The sequence below is a fragment of the Populus nigra genome, chromosome 1, assembly GCF_951802175.1.
Source record: "Populus nigra chromosome 1, ddPopNigr1.1, whole genome shotgun sequence".
Taxonomy (NCBI): domain Eukaryota; kingdom Viridiplantae; phylum Streptophyta; class Magnoliopsida; order Malpighiales; family Salicaceae; genus Populus; species Populus nigra.
The window spans coordinates 45,197,430-45,221,177 of record NC_084852.1 but is presented as its reverse complement, the minus strand read 5'-3'; the positions used below and the strand labels follow the sequence as shown (position 1 = coordinate 45,221,177).

Here is a 23,748-nt window from a genome sequence, read left to right as displayed (position 1 = left end):
TTATAGCCTTGGGGTTTCTTTCCAAACAAACGAAGGATCGACAGTTTTCCAGGAATTAATCATCCTAATTATAAGAAAAATATTAGTTATGATTATACAAAAAGATATACCGGTAAAAAAAATAGATCTAATATCACATTATAACGATATCTAGAATATTTAAAAATTTAATAATAATTGCGGTTCAAAATACTTTTCACTTAAAATTATTTTAAAATAATAATTTTTTAAAAAAAATTATTTTTAATATTAACATATTAAAATGATATAAAAATATAAAAAAATTAATAAAATACAGTTTAAATCATGTTTCCAAACATCGATGTAATATCAAATAATTCAACATTAAAGAATTCCATAGTCTAAGAGGATCATTTTAAGGAATAATTAAAGAAATTAAAATATTAATATAGCAGTCCTTTTGGTAATGTTTCAACGAATATTATGTACGATATTGTATGTGGGTTGGATTTGACTAAATTTTGATTTCGTAGGAGAGTACTTGATGGTTTAATAGTAAGAAGCTCCATTTAGGTGAGCATAATTCAAAAGAAACCTGTATTACCAAGATCCCATTCGATTAAAAAAAATCATAAGTTTTAGAGAATCAGAGATTATTTTTGGGTAATTATTAAAAAAATCAAGAAATTCAAGTAATATTAAAAAAAATTGGATTGCTCGGATTATATATATATATATATATATATATAAAATTCTTAAAACTAGTGAGCTTATAACTTTTCCGGGACCTAATTTTTTTTATCTAATCAAAACTTTCATAAGGCATGATTTCAGTTAGTTAATTGTAATTTATTTATTTTTAGTATTTTAGATAATAAAATCAAGTTACTTGAATTACCTGAATCATTTAATCAAATAGAATAAGTTTCGGATAAAAGAAAAAAAAATTGAGTTAGATAAAGAAAACAATTTCTCATAATTATCCAAAACGACAATACTTCCCTAAATAGCAATAAGCCGCGGAGCATTAACAATTTACCACTCAGTAAAAAAACAAAAACAACAGATAAGGTTGCCTGTCATTATGGCCGTTGATCCGCCATGGAGAAGTAAGAAGTGGCTATTTTTTATGGCAAGGAATTTATGGCATTTGAGTTTATAGACGCACACATGAAACAATACAATATGAGAAAAATAGCAATAATTTTATAGAATAAGGTCAATATACAAAATCTTAATTAAAATTTTATTATTAAATATTTTCTTTATGTAATTTGTCTCTTTAAAGGCTTATAACTCCTCAAATAAATCAAAAAAACTAATCTAAACCAGCTAAGAAATCCAAAAATACAAGAAAAATAATAAAAAGTCCTAAATAAACCTAAAAATTTGAAAATAAAGAGGATAAATTAATAAAATTAGCCTGAACATCTCCTATCAGGTCTAATTTGAAGGTCTTTTGAACCTCAGCTAATTATCCTTTTATTAAAATAAACTTGTTTTAATAAAAATTTGATAACGATTTAATAGTTGTATCAAGAAATAAAATGTTTTTTTTTTATGATTGATCACTCTGTAAACGATGTAGACCTTTTTCTAGGCTTAGCCTCACCCCATCTATTTATAAAATATTCGTAAACTATCCACGAAGCTTAGTTGTGGTAGATCTATAACTCAATTATTAGAATCACCAGCATTTTCTTTTCTTCCTTCAATCTTCATCTCATCCAACAAGGAGTTCAGTTAGATTAGAATGCTAACCTAACCAGATTGGAACAATACAACTTATTCAAAAATTAAGAGATATCTTAGGTATGACCTAGTTTGGGTTGATGAATGACTGATAACTAGAGCTTTTAACCATCACAATTGGTGTGTGTGGAGGTAGCGGTGGCGCAGAGGGAGAAAAAGATAGTGGTTGGCGGCTGGTGATTGTGATAAGCGACTGTGAGTATGGGAGGGAGAAGATGAAGAGGATGTGGCTAATGTTTTATTTTTATTTTTGTTGTTTTTGTTTTGTTTTTTTATGTTTGGTAATATTATAGAAAATAAGTTGGAAAACATTTTCTAATGTTTGAATATGTTATAGAAAATAAGTTGGCAAATAAATTGTTAATATTATTTTTCAAGTTTATTAAAATAATGAGGAACAATTTTACAAATTAAAAAGTTGAATGAGAATAAAATTGAAAAAAAATCTAATTTTATAAATTATCTCAAATAAAATAAATAACAATCAAAAGAATGATGATCAAATTTGATATATATAAAAAAATTCAATTAAATAAATGATAAGAGAAAAGTAAACAACAATCATAAAAATAAAGATCAAAGTTGATATAAAAATCAAATTAAATCAAATTCTAAGGGATGAAATTGAAAAAAAAATCAAATCAAAATATATAGCAATCAAAAGTTTGAAGATCAAAGTTAATATAAACAGCAAATAACATGACATTTCTAAATTTTTTACAACTTTTAAAAAAGTGTTTTCCGTCCAAAATAAAAAAAAAACACTTTCTTAAAATCCAAACCAAATTTTTTTTGATTGTAAAGTATTTTCTATTAACTAACTTTTTTAATAACAAATAAACACAGAAAAGTTTGAAAAATAATTTTCAGGAAATCACTTTCCGTGAAACAAACAGTGACTTAGCATTTTTTTGTGGTTTAGTTTGAAAAAAAAAACTATAATTAATTATGGTTTCAAGAAGAATTTTAAGTGAGATTTGTGCAAAAATATTGTATTTTAATTAATTAAATATTTTTAAAATTTTAGTCGGGACAAACATATTTTCAACCACACCGCAGTATAGTCCCTGATGAACCTTGACTGCAAAAATAAAAATTGCTTTTATTTTCTTTGTTTTTTTGCCTTTTGCACTAGAAAAACCCAAAAACTGTTAAATAATAATTATTTTGCTTTTAGAAATATGGAATCAAGTAAGAATATCTCTAATGATAAAGCTAGTTTGAAGAGTCAAATTATTAATATAATTTTTTAAATGGTGAAAAACCCATTTGTATTCTAATATATTTAACATCAATATTTTTTATTTTTATTTTTATAAAAACGCTGAGAAAAGTTGTAGAGATAAAAAAAAAAGAATCTTTAAATAATATATTTCAATGCTCTTAACTCTTTTGATACATATTGAAAAATGATTTTTCTTTGGAAAACAAATATTTTATCTCTTTATTTAGCTTAAGAGTGGAGAAATTTTTGAACGAAGTGTACATCAACCATAAATTCCTCGTCGTCTCCGGAATCAGTCGCTTTTCTGGACATTAAATATTTGTTCCACCTCAACCGTTCTTCTAGAAGACATTAAATTTTTAGTATATAAAAATTGACAAATATTTAACAAGAAATATTGTACTTTCTATATTTACGCATATTTGGAGGGATTTCGCTAAAACGATATCATATTATATGTTAGGGCTAATATTTGCTATATTAATATTTAACGGGTCAAGGGTCACTGGTTTTGAAAAGGCAACACTGCCACTATTGTTAATCCAGGCATGTTTTGACTATATGCCGGTCAGATATTAATTAATTAAGTTGCAAATACAACTACTTATATATGTACCAGCCCATGTAAAAGATTAATTAATAATAATCATACAAGATTAATTAATAATTAGGATACGGAAGCATGTGTACTTCATTAATTAGCACATAAATTTATATTAAATTGTTTTTTTTTTAAACAGAGCACATGTATTGTCGCAGGGGCGCGAGCGCCGCGACGTCGTCTGGCGACGGCGGAGGCTACTTTTCATGCCTCTTGTTGTGAGGTGTTGTGTGTTGTTGCTGCCGATACTGGAGAAGGAAGAAAACGAAAATGGTAGTGCTGGTGGGTTGCTGCCGCTGTGGAGGAAAAGAAGAAGTAGTCGGTGGAGAGGGATAAGTGTGGTGGATAGGGTGGCGGTCAAGCCGGCGGTGACAGTGGTGGGGTCGCTGAGAGCACGATGAAGAGAGAGAGTGAAGAGGGAGAGACTTGTTGCAGAAAAACTAGGGAGGACGCTGGTTTTTTCCAAAGTTTGGACCCGATTTTCTCCTTGTTCCGAACATGAAATCTGCTCCTATTTATAAGCGGTGGAAGAGGGCAATCTTGTCTTCACGAGGGAAAAATTTTCAGCCCTTGATTTGAATGGAAGAATCCAGACCGTCCGTTCAAAGTGTGCACCTCAAACTGCCAAATTTGACAGTCCAAGGCTGCCCGAGGTGGCCACTTCAGGCCGGTCATTAGAGCGGTTTTGATGTTTATAGGCCTGAACGGATAATTCTCGGAGATAGAGGGAGTTCAGGTGACCATTTTGGTGCATGATTTGTCAATTTTGGTGGACGTATGAGGCATTAAATGCACCTTAAAAGTAGCTCCATGAGCTGTCATTTTCAGGCAAAAATCGGGAAAGACAATGAACAGTGACCAGACGACGCGTCGTCTGGTCCCTTTTTTTTTTTAAAGCAGAAACGGCGCCGTTTTGGGTTAATAAAGGAGTTTTGACTGATTTTCAATTTAGTTCGCGTTCTTTCAAATTATTTCTATTGAACCCCTAATTGATTCTAAACCTTTGATTTAATGCAATTAGGCCCTTGTCGAAACTTCAATTGGAACCCCAAGTTTGCGCGCCTTGTACAGTGTAGTCCTTGGTCTCGGATTTATGCAATTTCACCCCTAATTGACCATTAAACTTTCAATTTCTTCAATTTGACCCCGAAATTTGTCAATTAAGCCCCCCAATTTTGGCGCCTTTTGCAGATTGGTCCTTGGCTGCAAATTTTGTTAATTTAACCCCTAATTGACCCCAAAACTTTAATTTTCTTGCAATTTGGCCCCTAATTTCAATCAATTAACTTTGTAAAAATTAAATTTGATCTTTTAAAATTCCAATCTTCTCAATTAAGCCCAAATTAGGCTCCCAAACTTAAATTTTCACCAATTAAGCCCCAAATAAAATTAATTTGGCCCATTTAAAGTATAATTAAGTCCTTGCACTTAATTAAATCCTCCAATTTAGACCTAAATTAATTCTTAAAGATAATTAAAATTTAATTTGGCCCATGATTAAATCAAATTGGCCTATTAAAAATTTAATTATGTTATTGGACTTAATTTTTATACAAATTCATCCAATAATAATTTAATTTGACCTTGAATTTGCATTTTTTTTCTCTATTTTTAGGCATAATGGGGTACAATTAGGTCTTGAATTTCCTCCAAAAATTGCAGCTTGATTTTTGCCTTTTTTTATAGTTTTTCTTAATCTGCTTTCTCCACATTGCCAGCCTTTATTTAATTTTTTTGATTTTTATTTTGAAAAAAAAAATAATTTTGGGGAATAACCCAGAATTGGGTTATGACATGTATGATAGTGGCCGAGCCGGTCATTTTAAGTGTAACTAGTTTTATCACCCTATATAATTTCAGAAATGTGTCAGTATTATAAATATGTTTTATTGTATTGTGATTTTTAATTGAAAAATATAAAAATATCATTTATATTTAATAAAATATATATATATATATATATATATATATATATATATATAAATTGATAAATTGTGAAAAAATTATTAATGCTAATTTGAATTTATACATTTTTTTTATTTTTTTTTATCTTGGATGTTATTTTTTCTTTCTAGGAATAAATAATTTTTATTTTTATAAATACACCAATTGATATACTAGCTAGAAAATCGGGTGGAGGGGGGTGACCCAAAAATCCAAATCTTCACCTAATTTTATCTAATAATACCTTAAAAATACCATAAACCCTCTTATATCACTTACTAGCTCCAAAATACTCTAAAATCATTAAAAATAATAAAAATCAACTGAATTAAAAAAAAATACAAATGGATCTCAATTTATTTTTTTAGGCATGTTTATATGAAACATCAAACTTCTCTCGTCTAATAAAATCTTTTAACACTAAAATCACTATTCTTGTTGTCAAAATATGACAAACTAACAACTTTCTCTCAGTGAATTTTTGTATTTTCAAAATAGAAGATACATGGAAGAGATGTCTTTAGAGATAATATTTATTATTTTTTATTTTTTATTTCTAAAATATTATTATAAAAACTTTCAATTCTAAAATTATTTAACTAAGACATGTAAGGATAAAAATAATAATTATTATATTTTTAAAACTCAACTTAGGGGTTGATCCAGGATAAATTCCGAGTCAACTAAGACTCATTTGTTCACTTTGTCTTATACATCACTATTAGTGGCAGAGCCGGGATTTTTTAAGTGAGAGGGTAAATTACTAACAAATGCTTGATATTATGTAGACACGTGTTATATAGAAAAATCAATTTGAAACATATATATTAACTCATATCAAGCGAAATTAATTTAAAAATATTTTTAAATGAGAAAACTTATATTATAAATGTTCTCTTCAAGTTTTTATATTTTAAAATCGCTTCATAATGACTTCATTACCAATCTAATTGAAGATATCTTTCTTAATGCATACAAACCAAACTGTTATTTATCCGTTTATCTTTCAACCTATTCCGCAATCTACTTTTTATAACATGCATAACAAGAAAAAAAAAACTCTCCACTGTAATAGTTGCAACCGGTAGTAGTAATAATAATTTGATAAGAATATATACCAATTTGAAAAACTCTTCCCAAACTGTCATTCTTTGTTTTTACCACTTTCTTTGCGAGACCAACAATACCTTCAATACTAGATAACTCCTCATCATTGTGTAGATCAATAATATACATATCGAGTTAGTCACCAAGTATCACAACGTCATTATAGAGAACTTATTGGGATAAAAATGAGTAAGGTGAATAAGTTTTTCTTTGTTGAAAGTAAAGAAAGAGTTACTTGGGTTTAAACAGGTCATACAAAGAAGTAACTATATACTCATCTCGGTAAAACAATTATCCTAACTCATTAAGTTGTATATCAATAATATTGTTAAATAATTAACACAACTGCACAATAATCTACTGTTAAACAAAAGTCAATTGAGTTACACAATAATCATTGGGACATTACATGGATTTGGTTTGATTATCACACAATCTCAATTATATTTAATCTTAAATTACCAAACACTCATTACATGTGCTAAGCATGAAGTTGTTTTCATCTAATATGGTGAAATATATTGCATGAAGTGTTTATTCATATAGAAAAATTATGATAATTAATATTTTACTCCAATATTTTCACACCAAATTTCCTATTCAATAGCATTTTTTTTGATAAAAAATTAGTAGCAATGTAAACTAAAATATGCAACTAATAATTTTTAGATTATTAATTATGTTTTTGAGGTTATATTTTTAAATTAATAGCTTTTTTATATATAAATAAAGCGTCCGCGTCTTAAAAATAACAAGTGATCCATATAATTTTTGTTTAAATATAAGCCCACAAAAATTAATTTTATTAGCTACCTATTAAAACTTAGATCCAAAATTATCAAAATTTCTTGAAAGAGAAGGAAAAAAAAATAACCCCAACTAAATTTATTATTTAGAGAACGAAAAAGAAACTAACACTAACAATTCAAGAATCATAGCAATCTTGAAATTTTAAAAAGTGGAAATGATATATATATCTAGTCAATGCAAATAAATCAAGACAAAAAAAGAAGAAGAAACTAACCCACTTGAAAGAAGATGCAAATAAATTGACGAGAAAAAAATAACAAGAAGATAGAAATTATTGAGATATAAACCTAGAAGTTGTGGTCTTTCTCTAGCAATGTCATTTTCTGCTTTCTTTTCCTTTTTATTAATTTTTTTTTTGTAAGATATAGGTTGCTATATTAATATTTTAATATAAAAAATATTTTGAAAAAAATATCACTGGCTCTGCCCTAGTTATTACCGAATATAATTTTTTTTTTTTATCTTTGTTTTCTTTATCGTTTCGGGTTTTTTCTCCTTGAAATAGTATTCAAATACTGTCTACATCTACGAAAGATGGTGAGGATTTTTCTTTATTTTTTTTTGAAGAATAAAATTATTTTTCTTATGCAGTGGGAAGCATACACACCCTGATGACGACGTGGGTTTTGAATATTCTCATGTACACGAACCAAAACAGAAGGCTTACATATTTCCAAATGCACGTTATCGGCACGTGGTTTGAAATATTGCCGGCTGAGATAGGCTAATAAAGCATGACATATCATTTTCCATCCATGACCATGATTCCCTTTTTTTATCGCATCGTTAAAATTTCTAGGTGCGACGTGTCGTTGGCTGATATGAACTAATGGATGAATCAAACCACAAGCACCCCAGTTTCTTAAATTGAAATTAATAGAGTTTTTTTTCCCTTTGTCATGAACCCTAATGGCCATTATTGCACATGTTGGATGGCTTTCATTCCAATTTTGAGTGGCAAAAATGCACGTAGAATTTCATGGACATGGAATGTATATATTGGTAATTAATTACATTACACCCAATACGGACGATACATGTCCATATTTCCCGTACGTGTATGTGTAGACTTTTGTCTCCTTCAAAGATTTGAATAGACTTTTGATTAATTTCCTGGAAGCCAATTTCTATGAGATGCTGAAGAGAATATGGGGCACAGATAAACGCGGGATTGAACGAGACATGAGCCGAGCTAGATCTTGACATGTTCAAGCTTTGTTAATTTAAATACACAAAATGGTAAGAGTTTATCACATAATTTAGTATTTTTAAATATTTTAATATGTTGATATTAAAAATAATTGCCGGGTAAATCTGTGCACTCCAACGTAACCTGCGTTGAAGTTTCTTCAAGAAACACTATTCCTGACAAAGCCTTCGGCCTGATAAGTAACCCATTACATCATAATTTCTTAAGATTCTTGGCCATGGGCCGTGATTCATGACTTTCATTGCTTGTGATCATTGCGGCCCCTTTTTGTTTTTTTGTTTTTGGCAATCTGGGACTTCATTGCTTTGCTGTATAAATTATTGTAATTGCATTACTGCGTGCTTTTATGAACAATATATATATATAACTGGTTATCTGGAATTTAAAAATATATCTGAGCAGTTGATGAAGATTAAATCCAAGTTAACAGTACTTGGGTTGGTACCTAAAGATAGTGTTGGATTTGCAGATGTGTTTGTATTTGGTGCGGTAATGCGTACTTTTTTTTAAATATATTTTTTATTTAAAAATACATTAATTAAATTATTTTTGTTTTTTACATCGGCATCTCAAAATAATAATAAAATATCAATTTAATATTTTTTAAAATAATTTATACTTATTCACAAGCAAGGCCTAAGTATTGTTTAATATTTTGCCTTGACCAAGTGCTCTTTTTCACAAGCTGGTTGCTTATGATGCTTTATTAACTACAACAGTACCATCATGAGTTAATTTCTGTTCAGTAAAAAACGTATATAAGGCATTTGTGCATCATTATTATAATTATTCCCATCATCATTATTATTATTATTCTATTATCATTATATTTTTCACATAATTATTTATGAAATATTGTAAAATTTATTCATCTAGTAAAAATATTATTTCTTATACCCTTTTGTATTCAATATATGTTCATCAAGTAAAAATATTTAATATAATTCCTAAAAAAAAGGATATTTAACATGAATAAATTCATTGCTTTTCCCTTATCATTTTTTATATAATTTTGATCCTTATTTTTATAATTGTTATTTGCTTTTCCCTTATCATTTTGTAATTGAAATTTTTTAACTATCAAATTTAGTCCTTATTTTTTTGATTGTTACTTATTTTATTTGAAATAATTTATGAAATGTTAATTATTATTATTTTAATTTCTTCATCTTTCAATTTTTTTTTAAATTTGATCTCTATTATTTTGATTATTATTTATTTTATTTGAGATAATTTATTAAATTATATATTTTTTCCAATTTCATTCCCATTCAACTTTTAATTTGTAAGATTTATTCCTCATTATTTTAATAAACTTGAAAAAAATAAAATATTGATAAGTTATTTTTCAGCTTATTTTCTATGACATAACCAAATATTAAAGAGTATTTTCCAATTTATTTTTTATTATACTATCAAACATCAACAATCATTTATTTTCTTGAAATTCACTTTCTCAAAATTTACAGGCATTAATTGGAGGGAGAGAGCTCAGCAACAATTTACTTCATCCTGGACAAGACTTCACCGAGAAAATATCTTGCTCAGACCAGAACTTGAACAAAATAAGAGACGCATTACAAAAAAAATAAAAATAAAATTGAAGCTAGCTGTAGTTGGCAAAAAAATCAACAACGCACAGTATTGAGAAAAGTCGAGAATAAATTTCTATTCCTGGTGTGTAGTGTTGGCTAAAACAGGGAAGAAAAAGAAGTCCATGTATCTGATCTTTACACAAATTATCATGCAGAAACGAAGCAGAGGAACCTTAGTATCATGATTCAACTTCTGCACTATGTTCCATGACTTCAAATTCCCTTTCAAATAATCTACGCTAGCTCTCTCCATGAGAGCAAGAGTCTGTGAATTGATCGCCCCCCCTACTACTTCTTACAAGAAGAAAGAGTACAAAAGACTTCACTTCCCGTGGAAGGTAATCATAATAAAGAAGGCAGCAACACGACTAGCTATACCAGTTAAAACAAGAAAGATTAAACAACGATACCAATGGCCTAGATCATACCCACTTTCCATGAGTGAACCACACCTTGTTATCAGCCAAACTCCGTAGTACCTGAAAAACAGAATAATCAGAAGGTAAGTTGGTACATTACATGCAAAAACATTAATTAATCACCACATGTGGAGGAGGAATATCAAAGTCATACACAAACCTTTTAGCATTTGATATCACAAATGCTTCCAGTGCCCACTTGGTATAGCACAAGTCAGATATATAATCCACAACAACGCCGTTTTCACTTTGGGTTGCTATCAGGGTTAGAACAACCGGAAGCAACACTGACCACTGCACAGCACAAAAAATTGCCTCGTTAGCGCGAGTGAAAATGTTTGCAATAATCGTATGTGGATATGGATTGCATGTCTGTTTATTATACGAGGGCGATGGATTCATGATTTACCAACTTAATTTATGGAACTAACAAGTTCTCAATGCAAATGGTACTTCAAATGCTCACCAGTTGGGCTGGACCAGGTTCAAAGAAGATGGCGATCGCGTAAGCAATTCCCGTCACACAATACACCAGACAGATTAAGACTACGTAGTTATCTATGACTGTTGATCTTGGATTGTTGAAGTAGTAGAACATTGACAGATAGACAAGTGGCTTGACAATTGTGCTGAAATGGTCTATTGTATCCTTCGCAAGAAAGTTTGCTAGGCTGCTCATACCAGAAGATCTCTCTCTCCAGTAATGTAGCTTATCCAGGGAAAATGATCTCAAAGCCGCAATCTTACAGAGCAGTGCTGAAAGTCCGAAAAACATTTAGACTAGTGGGAATGAACCTTGTACAAAAAAGCACTTCATAAAGGCCCATAGGGAAGCTAATTTACAGTGAAAAAGGCAGATTGGCATGCAAAACAACAAGCACCCAATAGATTGCAAATTTGATCACAAGTTACCCTACATTTTAAACATCAAAAGCCTACATCTAAGCAAGAATATTCTAATGGAGCCTTGCATATACAAGAACTTCAAGAGGATTTGATCACTTACAAACTGCAATGACAGTGTATGTGTAACCAAGCACCCCAAAAGTTTCATCGCTCACTTTAGCTAGTGTTCCTAAGCAGATTCCAGCTAGCAATAAAATCAAATAATCTACAGCTTGTGCCCTTGCTTCTCGTAGCCGCTGCTTTCCAACCCTACAAACAAGCCATTCAAGAAGAATATGTTAATTTTTTATGATGAACGCAAACTCAATAAAACTGATCATCCCAAAATAGAGTAATTTCGCGTGAGAGATGCAAGAGCCTAATATTGCACAGTACTTCAATTAGCATAGCGCTATTATCATGATAATAATGGAGGGTTACACTTTTCATGCTCCAGCATTAGAGAAATGGGATCTCCCTTACCTCCCAAGGAAGTACCTATACTGCTGATATACTCCAGGGCTTCTCCGTCCGGATAAGTCGCCTGATTTTGATAAATCGTGCAGCAACTTTTCTTTCTCTGACTCAACATTAGCTTTCATATCCTGCCAAAAACCTCCAGCAAAAGACTCTGTTTCAGATCCAGCTTCACTTGCTCCATGAGCAGAATTTTCACCGGAGGGTAGTCCCAGCCCATCTGTATTCTGCAGCATATCCATAGGAACTGGGTAGCCATTATGAAGCATCCATCTAACTGGAAGTTGCTTATAGTTCACCCCTGATTTTGGTTTTGCAATGCCCTCCAAAACGTCAATGAAGTAATCTGGAGGATTCACACGCTCAGGTACAGTAATCCCAAGGCCAGCAAAGTACTCCTCAACTTTCTTTGCTGATCCGTGATATGCTGTCAAGCCACCTTTAGCTAGAAGTATCAAATCATCAAACATCCTGAATAATGTATAGCTGAAGCAACCAAGAAAAGCGAAGGAAAAAAAAAAGGAAAGTTAATATTCTCTTATGGCCACTATATCACATAATCTATAAAGACAACTCTCTATCATAATAGAAAGGGTAAATTACCTAGGTTGGTGTACAACCATGCATATGTTTACTCCTTCAAGAGCTTCACGTCGAAGAGCTCTAAGTAGCAACTGGGAGGATGAACTGTCCAAGCCAGATGTGGGTTCATCTAATATCAGAAGTGAAGGTTCCATAACCATTTCAAGACCAACATTGACACGTTTTCTTTGACCTCCAGAAATTCCTCGCTTTTCCACTGTCCCAACCAGAGAATCTCGCACTGCCTGCAGGCCCAAGGCCTCAATAACTCTTTCAACAACTAGAACCTTTTCTGGTTTTGGTAGATCAGCGGAGAGTCTACAATAACAGAAATCCAGTAAATATATATGCTAAAAAAAGCAAGTACTGTTAAACAGCCACAGCATTTGTGACTGTGGGTGTAAGAAAGAGAGGGAGAGGGTAATATCTAAGAAGGCAGAGAAAATTAATACATAAAGGGTGTGTCTGTATGAGAGAGGGGGGAGATATAAGCAGCCGGAGCAAATAAATGAATAACAAAGGAGGAACAGAGAAGAGAGAACAATTGGACATTCTTGTTGTGTTGATGCAATATGTGTACATATAAATATATGAATGATGCCAAGCAGACTGATAGAAGAAATAGAAGGAAAAAAAAGGTTTTCTTTTACGAGAAAAAAATCTTTGGCACACCATGACGAAATTCCAAATTTTCAGGAAGCTCCAATGCCATCAATTACAATAACAGAAATATTCGGAAAATTTTAGCTTCCCTTGTTTGGTAGAAAAAGTATATATAAATGTGTACAATCAAAATTAACCACCTAATGCATGTAAAATTTCTAGCAATGTTCATAAGTTTAGATGTTTTCCAACTCAATATCCTAGTCTGAAATGCGTTAACATAAAAATCATTTTATAGTTTCTATTGTTCAACAACCCAGAAAAGCCAGGTTCTACTTCCACCATTTAGGGGGCCTGTGTCAGTCAATGTTGGTTAAACACAAGAAGGACTAACACCAGATGCATGCATTTTGTTTGATGCATGAAAACTTGTTGGATGTCAACATTGATGTCATCACTATGATGGCAATGTGAATTGAGACTAACAAAAATGTGGTTAGTAATGAATTGTGAATTTATAGTTTTATACCTGCATCTTGCACTGAACCAGAGATTTTCCTCCACTGTCAGGTTTCCATGCACAATATCATCTTGAGGCACATAACCAATGATTTTCTTGTATGCTTGGATCGGGTCCGTCTTACCATTCACAAGAACCATACCAGACATGGCGCAACCAGTTGCCTTTCCTGTCAAAGCAGAAAGAAATGTTGTTTTTCCAGCCCCAGATGGACCCATTACAGCGGAAACTCGGCCAGGCGATAATTTCCCAGTCACACATCTTAGCAGATGTTTGCGTTTACTCTTCAAAGTGAGGGTTAAATCTTTAAAAGCAATCTCCAAAGTTGGCCTTTTCCTGATCTCAATATCGTTAGCCATTGAAATTACCCCAGAGAAGGTCAAATTATTGTTCTGCTCCTGCATAGCTTTCTCTCTCTCAATCTGTCCATATGCATACCTGAACATTTGACTCTGAGTATGCAACTTCTTACCCCTTGGTGCATTCTTTCTTGTGTTTTTATCTCCAATCTTAAAATCGAAGCCTTCATGACCCTCGGGATTGTTCTCAATGTCATCCAGCATCTGTGTGAGGTTGCTCTTTTCCTTTTTCTTCCCTTTTGCAGATGATTGATAAGATGAACTACCTCCAGGCATAGGTGGTAGAGCAGCATCTGTTCCAGGTTTAGCCTGACCTAAACCTTTTAGCTGTTCTGCTGGCTTTTTAGACTTTGTACGAGAAAATGTGCGTGACAACTGAGTTTGCAGTCCAATGGCACCCTTCTTGGCAATGTCTCTTGCAGATTTCCATTTTTCACGTGCTTGTGCAGTTTCTCTTACACTTTGAACTGCCTTCTCCCTTGTCTGTGCCTGTCTTTTCTCTCGAGTCGCAAGAACTTGATCAGAACAGTTGTAAATAATGATGAGCAGAAAGCTTAATCCAGCCTACATTGACAAGTGAAGCGATTAGATCTGATGGTTGTGCACACAGGATCATATATAAGAATATTGCGATTTTAAAGTATGTCGTAAATATTTTGTGTGCATTCTGACACTTATTTTTCTGCCGTTCTTCTCATAATAGTATACCGTAATGGAAACTCAAATCCATCGCCAGACAATGATTAAAAGGTAAACTGATCACTCACGAAAAATAAAATGCCGTATGCAGTGATGTTCTGATTTGTTGAGCGTGGTTCACAAGTTGCCAGCTTAAAACACCCTGCAAGTTCATTGTTAAAGATTATACATGCTGCTAAAATTGAAAAAAATAAATCATATTTCTAAACCAAAAGGCATAGATTGTTAACAAGCAGAAACATAGCAGATGAAAAAAGTACGCCCCGGCAACAGAATAACAAAGTAGCACAGACTAATACAACAAACACAATGTCCTCTCAATAAACTAGTAAAAGAATGCCCACCTGTTTGAGACGTTGAACCAGTCCTGCAGTAATGTCTGAAACAAAACGCAGCATAGTTTCATAAGTAACAGGAAAGGCAAAACAGGTGGCTGTGATATGAGGAAAGGTGAAAAATGCAATTCAATAGATAACTGCTGGAAGTTCAGGGATAATTATCAATACCCACGACTGCAAGGAATTTTTTGGATATTGGACGGACAGTATGATCCTGCTGAACAGAATATCTCGCCGCTACTTAAAATATCGGCCCAAACATCTGCTCCACCACATGTATGGTTTGGGTTTCCAGGAGGCAATTGGTAATGGTATCTGCAAAACATTTCTGCTAATAAATATTAATGTATGTATGATAAAACAGAAAAAAAAAACTTGAAATGAAAAGGCACGAAACAAGAATGAACTTACGGGTCGCATATGCCAGTGGTTTTGTTCAGTTTCGCTAGTGGGCAGTAAGCACCCAATGGACAAGCTTCAGAGACAAGATAGAAAATGTCAGAATATAAAGAATGTTAGATGTGGCTCAATTAGGAACGTATGACACAATGAATCCAATAAACTAACTTACCAGAAAGAAACTAATGTAAACAACAATTTAAAATTCAGAAATGAAAAACAGAATACAATAACTCCATGTAAGCCAGAAACATTGTTAAAACAATTCCACATAGAACCAAATTCAGGTGAAATGGTAACTTCTTTTACGGGACTCTGATACAATCATTGTTTTCCAAGGAGCACTCTTTTAAGTGTCTTGATCATCTCAGCATCATCTATCAGACAAATTCTTGGATGTTTCAAAAGGTCCATCTCCTAGAAATAGGAGCAATACTAAAGAGATTCATTGACTTGATACAGACAAAAGGGGATGTACAGAAGCACTTCCCTTGGCTTGTCTGGACAAACTGTCTGGTTTCATGCTATTTTCATTAGAGCCCAAAACTGAAAAAGGAATCTTCAAGGCAGCTTGGAAAGTGAAACGATTTTTCATACTTCAAATATAAAATGGAAACTCTAAATTTCTCTCTGTCTGTTCAATTATCTTCTTTTCTCTGCTAATACACGGACAGAAATTGAAAATGAGTGGTAGACTTTCTTCATGCCCCCTTTCCCTGGAAGAAGTTTATGAAATTGCAATAAGAGGCTCAGACTTGGGAAGGTCACTTCACCAATTTTCCTCCGTTAAGGATCAAAATGCTTTAATACTTCCTTCTTGCCAACATATAAATTTGTTGCTAGTTTGCTCTTCAGAAAAATGGGACATACAGGGGGAGCTAAAATGAGTGTTCGGATGGATAAAAGTGTTTTGGATTGAAAGCATAAAGTATGGCCTTTGAGTCATCTAGATTCTGGAGTGGAGATTTGAAAACCACACCCCCAACACTTTTTAAGGCCTTGACATTAACATTCGACTTTATAACTTGAATGGTCATGATCTGAGGTCACTGAGAATGAATATATAGAGAAAGAAGCAGTGGTCATAATTAAGTCCAATGTATGCAGATTTCGGGGAAGATCTCTACCCATGCTAATCAAAAACTGGTAATTAGACCAAGGAATGCAACAATAATACCAGGAGCGCATAACATATGCAATTCTTAACTATTGCCATGGCTCCAGACCAAAAAAAAGAAGAAACTATTGCCATGATTGATGGTGGGTTTCGGAATACTTACGTATCATGCAAGTAATACCATGAGGGCAGAAGAAACCCTCACAACAAGTTGCACAGTTTGTAGTTCTATCAGGAATGTCCTTTGAATCTCTGAGGTCAACCTTTTGACCTTTGCCAACTCCACAAGCCCATCCTGGCTCACATCCAGAAACCCATGAACTCAAATTACAGTTCTTGTTAGGTTTCAAATAGTTTGCTTTCTTTGTGCCTTTTTCAAAGAAACTGTTGAAGTAGAATTTTATTTCTGCTGCTGTGCATATACGTGCTGTTATATCTCCTGATGCACAACATGAGAAATGTCAGAAAGATTTACCACAGAAAGAAAATGGATTAATAAACTAAGGGGAGTAGCTAAATGTTTCGATAATATAAACTAAGGGGAGTAACAAAGTGCATCCGATTAAGAATAGCATAACTGAAACTAGAATTAGAATGGTAACTACAAAAACACTCCACAAGTTTGAGGGAAACTTGTAGAGAAATATATGTAAAAATATAAAGAAGCAAACCGGATCTTTAAAGTTTAATCTATTAAATTAGGCATTAAGATTTGCTTTGTGATAGAACAAAGGAAAATTAGCACGCATGTGCTATGTTTTATGAACCACTCTTTCTTTCCAACTTGTGAATTGGTTTTCCATGAAGGAAAGAGAATCCAAACAAAATGTCCGTTGAACTAATTAAGTTATGTAGCGTTCATTAAACCTCAAAATGCAGAAGCCTATGTAAAAAACAATACACAGAAAACTCTAAAACCTTTATCAAATCATTGTTTTCAGGCTCCAAACTTTGAACGTACCGTTTGTTTTCTTGGCGCAATCGGATATGAATTGTGTTTTTTTGGAGAAATTGAATGCCATATTCCAATCTTCATCCCTGCAAATCCAAATAAAAAAAGAAAAGAAGAGAGAATATAAGTTATATAACCACTTTTAATAATCAACACTCATTCCTGAAATCCACCATTACATTAAAACGACATAGTGGCTGAGTAATCTACACGTCAATTATGCAGAAACCAAAATATTTGGCAATATCTTGCTTGAACACAGAGGTAAAATTTGAGAAACTGTTGTAGACCAGCTCTGAAAATAGGTCTTCTGTGGCCGTACTGTTGTCATTGCCATCAGACTGTTGACAATAAATAGGGCTCAATGACAACGCTAATGCGAAAACAAAGATGGATACAGAGAGAAAACAGCAATGGTTGTGTCTTAATTTATTAAACTTATCTCTGATCATATCTTTGTTAAGAACAAAAAATGTAAGAGAGCTTCAAAGATGTTAAAAGTAACCGACTGACTATATGGTAACGTAAATACGAGGAAATTAAGATTGTTTGAAATAAAAGAGTTGTGGAAATTAAGGTTGGTTGGCGATGGGGTTGATGATGAGGAAGAAAGGGAGGAAGGGAAGAGATGTTAGTTTTTCAAAATAAGGAAAATAGAGGCCTCAGCATTTGGGGAGATTAAGGTTTGGTTTTTTCTCGGAGGAAGAAATGGCAGGGAGGAAGAGTAGGAGATTCAAACAGTTGAGTCTGTCTATGTGTTTTTTCAAATTGTGGGGGGGAGGCTTACCTTCTATCGAGTTATTTTTTACATTGTCAAAACAGTTTGTAGCTCAACTCGTTCGTACCTATGCCCCTCTTCCTCCAAGTGTTTTAAAAAAACTCCTTTACAAGTCCTTGATGTACAGTTTCTTCTTACTTTTTTCAACACATTTATAATATTTGATTTTAACCAATTACCATAACTTTCCATCCACCTGATAGGAAGCTTATTAATTCTGGCTGAATGCTTGAATCACATCTATAAAAAAAAATGAATTTGATGAGCCATGCTGTTCTTCCTGAAATAAGATTGAAATCATTTTTTTTAAGGGAAAATAGCATTTAAGTAAATGTGTCTTGGTTGTTCAACAATCATTCAGTGTTGCTTAGACACATGTACAGAACATGGGCATAGGAGAGCTGACCTCTTGTAGGGTTTCTTTGGCGGGGAAGGCTACAAGAGGTTATCTTTCCGAATTCCCTGATCTCAGCGTTTTTTTATGAAGAACAGGAAGGGAGGAACAAAGAAATGAGAGGGGCGAAAGAGAGGGATGCTGAATCCTCGGCGTTCTTATTCTTAAACGGAGAAGAACATCTTCCTTTGACTCAGACAGACCAAGACTGGGGGTCTTTATTACTAGGCTAAACCCACTTGTTTGTATATTACTTGATGTTGGATTTGAGATTAGAGATTTGGAGCATATCTATGATATCAATCACTACATCATCAATAGAAACATTTCGGGAAGCTCTTCTCGTTTGTATTCAGTAGATAATTCACTAATAAAGATGGGCAAGGAAACTAGAACTCTTAAAAGAAAACCGAGAGAGTTCTCTCTACAACTAGAATGTCAGCTCGAGCTTTGGTCCTCGCAGAAATTTGAGATCATTTCTTCATCTTGATGATGCGGTGAAATTGATCAAGGCACCTCCTCAATAATCTCTGTTGGCTGAAGAAATATCAAAACAGGTAAAGTAAAAAAATTAAAAGGTGATGTATCATGTGGAGAACGGCATTAGCATGGAAGACTTGAGTATAATATGCCATAGTTGACTCTTTCAACCCATGATATAAATCTTATATTGAGTCAATTTTAGAATTGAGTTTTAAAAATTGAGTTTTAAAAGTATAATAATAATTATTTTTATTTATACATTAATTTAAGTTGATTTTCTTAACTCATGATCCAAGTCTTGTATTGATCGTCTTATTAGTTGGGTTTTAAAATTATAATAATAACATTTTTTACCCTTATATTAACCCAGAACTACCTAAGCTGATCCTCCTGATCCGTGATCATGGCCTTACCCCGGATTGACTCTCAAATTAGATTTTAAAACTATGACAATAACTATTTTTATTGTTATGTTGACCCTCCCAACACGTGACTCGGGTCTTATTTTGGGTCAACCCCGAGTCGAGTTTAAAAACTAAAATAATAACTATTTTTTTTATTAAGATGACTAGGGTCAACATTCAACCACATTTGTGACTCGGGCTTTGCATTGAATTAACTCTTAAATCAGTTTTTAAAACTATGATAATAATTATTTTTATTTTTACATTAATTCGAGTCAACTTGATCTATTACCCGGGCCTCAACCAATGACCTAGACTTTTCCCTGAATCGATCCTTGATTGGATTTTAAAACTATTATAATAGATATTTTTATCCTAACATGTCTTGGTTGAATAATTTTAGAATTATGATTTTTTTACAATGATATTTTAAGAATAAAAGGTAAAAAATATTATTTTTGGAGACACGTTTCATTTGTATTTGTATTTCTTGTTTTGGAAGTACATAAATTTACTTTAAAAATATCACATAAACATATTTATTTTTATGTTTATATCTATTTTTTTAACCAAATATATTTTTATTTCTAATGTTTTGATTTTTTCTATTTTTGAACAATAACCAAATGCTAACTTAAAAAACAAGTATTGTTGCTATAGAAGTTAAGAAAGCCTCAATGAACCATCTTAAATTGCCCACCATCCACCAACTTCACATCATTATAAGAAAAACTAGAAAGCATCAATCTTTTATTGTTTATCAAAATATAAATTATTATGGACAATAGCTGTATAAAAATGATTTTGCCATTGCCAAAAAAAATTGATTAAGCATGTAATTGGAGGTAAAGATGCCTTTTTTCATGGGATACATTTGACATTGCATATTTGATTGGGGGCAAAATAGTACATGAATTTCTTTTTGCTACAATATAAATACTATTTTGCCCATAAGAGCACAAAAAATTAATCTTTAAATGAGGGGCTCTTTTGTCTTTTTAGATAAAAAGGAACAATAAAAGTACGATCATACATTTGGAAGGGAAAAAATATATATGCAAAGAAAGACTTATTTGTCTTTTCCTTTTATTAACACAGTTAATGATCAAATTGCCCTCAGAATTCAAAAAATCAAAGGCTGATTGCGGGAGTGTTTTGGTCTTTTTATATTGGTTTTTTTGTTATTCTTGGATTTTGACAAGGGCGTCTTGGTAATTTTAGGTTTAAGAGTATTATTAAAAAAAAGTCATCCTTTTTATATGCTTTTTTTTTCTTATCCTGATCTCATATTGTAGGTTGTTGGTTTATCAAGTTATCCTGAGTTAACTCGAGCTTTCTTCTTTGACGTTAATTTTTTTTTTATTTTTTCATCTTTGATATTAGGTTATTAAGCCTTGAACTTTACAATTTGTTTTTTTTTTCAGGTTCTTTTGATCTCATATCTTGGGTCACATTTTTAATTAATTTAATCCGGTTGTCTCGGATTATCGTTGTCTGGATATTTTTTTTAACATTGCAAAATGTTTAGTCTGGCTCGCGGTGTAACGCATGCCACCTAACTAGAATTAAATGTAACAGAAAAAATCATAGTTTGATTGCTTAAGGGAATTTTTGAAAGTGTGGTAGTGATTACTTTTGTTTTTCATTTAAAAATATATTAAAATAATATTAATCTGAAAAAATAAATACATAAAAATTTAATTTTTTAAAAAAATATTTTGAAAACACAAAATCATACCTTCCTTGAAATTTACATGTTACAGTGGGGGCATAAAAAAACAATCGGTTGTTTGTTTTGCAGCATCATTCCAAGAGTTTCTTCATCTAGCAAAAAACACAGAACAAATGCTCAGCCAACTTGCAAGTAGTGAAATCCTCAGGAAGACTAAAGTTATTTTGAATAGTTCACTCACATAACTTCGCATCCCTTCGGGTTCAATTTCCAGAAGCACACATATCGCCTTCCTAATTGCCCGTGCCATATCACCAGGATCCGGCGATCTGCAAGCACAGTCATGTCCTCTCTAGTAGAGCGTCCCGCAGCAAGAGAAGTAACAAATTAGCTGTCTGTGTGATTTAGGATTACCAGAAGCTTAATACCCACTAGAATGTCTCTAGCAAGATGTACAAACAGTGACAAGCATCTGATAACTAGATGGAGAAGAAACATCTCATGCTACATGCCTCAGGTATGCCTCCTTCGTGTACTGACTGTCCATAATCCACAACTTGCAGCCTCTAATATGGCTATGCATGATGCCTCTATCAAAGACTGCCCAGTGAGTTTGTTGTTCTGGCGCAATCAGCCCTCCTCTTAGACAACTGTTATCTCCTAACATCCCATTCTTTGTCTTCCTCTCTTCAAAAGCTTTCAAGCGCGGATCCAAATTCACTACATCTATGATTGGAGCAATAGATTCCGCATATCAAACACAAACAAAAGTATCATTCACTACATCTATTGACTTGTCTGAATAATCTCTCTCTATAAAAATAGTAGAAATACACGTATTCTTCATGGTTTTGTCGTCTCTTTCATTACATTTTAGTGTTATCTATCTATCTATCTATCCACCATCTTCATCAACAACAACGGCAATGGATCATGTCATTTCATCTTTGATTGATTTAAAAGCATCAGCTAATTCTTTTTTTATCAAATTATGAGCCTCTTGCTTTGGTTTTCGTACCTCTTCTCTCTCTTTTTATTGCCCGAATTCTTCGATCCTTCCTTCTTATTCACGATAATGGTCTCAAATCCACCATTTTAGGGTTTCTGTTCACCTCCATCAAGTAAGTAATTATTTTATTAATTCACTCTTTCATTTTGATTCTTGAAAGAGATTTTATATAATAATCTCTCTCTCTCTCTCTTTTGTTGAATAAAAAACAGGATGGTGCCTGGTGTCAAGACTCAAGGGTTACATAGATGCAGAGAAACAAAAGGTAAGAAAGATGAATTCCTTTTATTATAAATGATGGGTTTTGTTTGTATATTTTTTTTTTTCTGATTTTGTGGGGTCTGTTTTTAGTTTTTTAATTGGGTTTCGATAACTACGAAAATGTGAATATTGAATCATGTCAGGCAGGGGAAACATTAAATGAGATGTTAGTAACTTGATTGTGAAATTCTCCAAAAGGTTTTTGTTTGTGGGGCTATTTTCTCCTTGTGGCATGGTTGGAAGACCTAAAATTGATAAGCAAGAATTAGATTACATATAATTTATAGAACAAATTAGCTTGGCAAGAAAAGAGATTCTAGTCTTGTCTTTTAAATGTTAAAAAATCATCTTAATTCAAAAATTTAAGCTATAAATTGAGGAAGAACGATTTTATATTAACTCACTAGCATTAATTACTTGATCAAGAGAGTGCAATTGATTAAAGATCAGTCTATATTGAGGTCACGATTAAGCTCCAAGTCATTTAGGGCCACAGGAAGGATGTTCCATGCAAGAAAAGGAGTTTATCTTTCCTGTTGGAAATTGGACAAGGAAATGCAATAAAGGGTGCTTATCGAGCAATATTGCCCTAGTTTATATAATTTCTCTCAACCTTTGACAGTGGACAATGCTCTAAGAATGCATGTCTTTGGGGAGACCCCATCACCATGGTGTCCTGGCATAGGAGTTTAGAGGCCTTTCTGTATCCTGGACTACCTTTTCTTTCTAGGTCTATGCAAAGGGGCTGGTCCAAGGTTCTGCTATTCTTCACCAGGACAACATGTGACTATTGTTGGACTTGACTGAAAGCTGTAACTGGCTTTATTATTATTCTACATGTGTTGCATATGTCTGTTGTGTGCTTTATAGATTTTGGTACATGGTATGAAATATCAGACAGTCAATTGCTCCATTTTCTGTCCCTGGTTTGGCAAATTCAATTTTTCTTCCCATTTCAGTCACCCGATTCCACCTTTTGATTTCTCCGTTAAACGAGTCACCTCAATATCAGTGGATGTGCATAAATATGGACTGGCACCAAAAGGAACAAGTGCAGTTCTATAAACCATGATATTAGAAGGGTAAAACTACTATAGGTTTATCTGTAAAAAATTTACCATCTCTCTAGTTTTGAATTTGATGAACATACTAGTACTTTTAGTTTCCATCATGCTGCCTGGCATTGTGGAAC

The 23,748-nt window shown here is 32.6% G+C and overlaps 1 protein-coding gene across 1 annotated transcript; it reads right to left on the bottom strand.

Moving 5' to 3' along the window:
• Positions 1-10,254: 10,254 nt before the first annotated feature.
• Positions 10,255-23,626, bottom strand: LOC133682331 (ABC transporter G family member 28-like). Its single transcript, XM_062105628.1, has 17 exons — positions 23,530-23,626; positions 21,799-22,012; positions 21,528-21,615; positions 17,766-17,896; positions 17,565-17,641; positions 16,767-17,042; positions 15,499-15,562; positions 15,256-15,402; positions 15,094-15,128; positions 14,818-14,891; positions 13,701-14,614; positions 12,590-12,886; positions 11,993-12,472; positions 11,631-11,779; positions 11,091-11,380; positions 10,785-10,918; positions 10,255-10,684 (listed from the first exon to the last, which is right to left on the bottom strand). Exons 1-17 carry the CDS (start codon positions 23,624-23,626, stop codon positions 10,528-10,530), a joined length of 3,624 nt encoding a protein of 1,207 aa, XP_061961612.1. The 3' UTR covers positions 10,255-10,527.
• Positions 23,627-23,748: the final 122 nt, after the last annotated feature.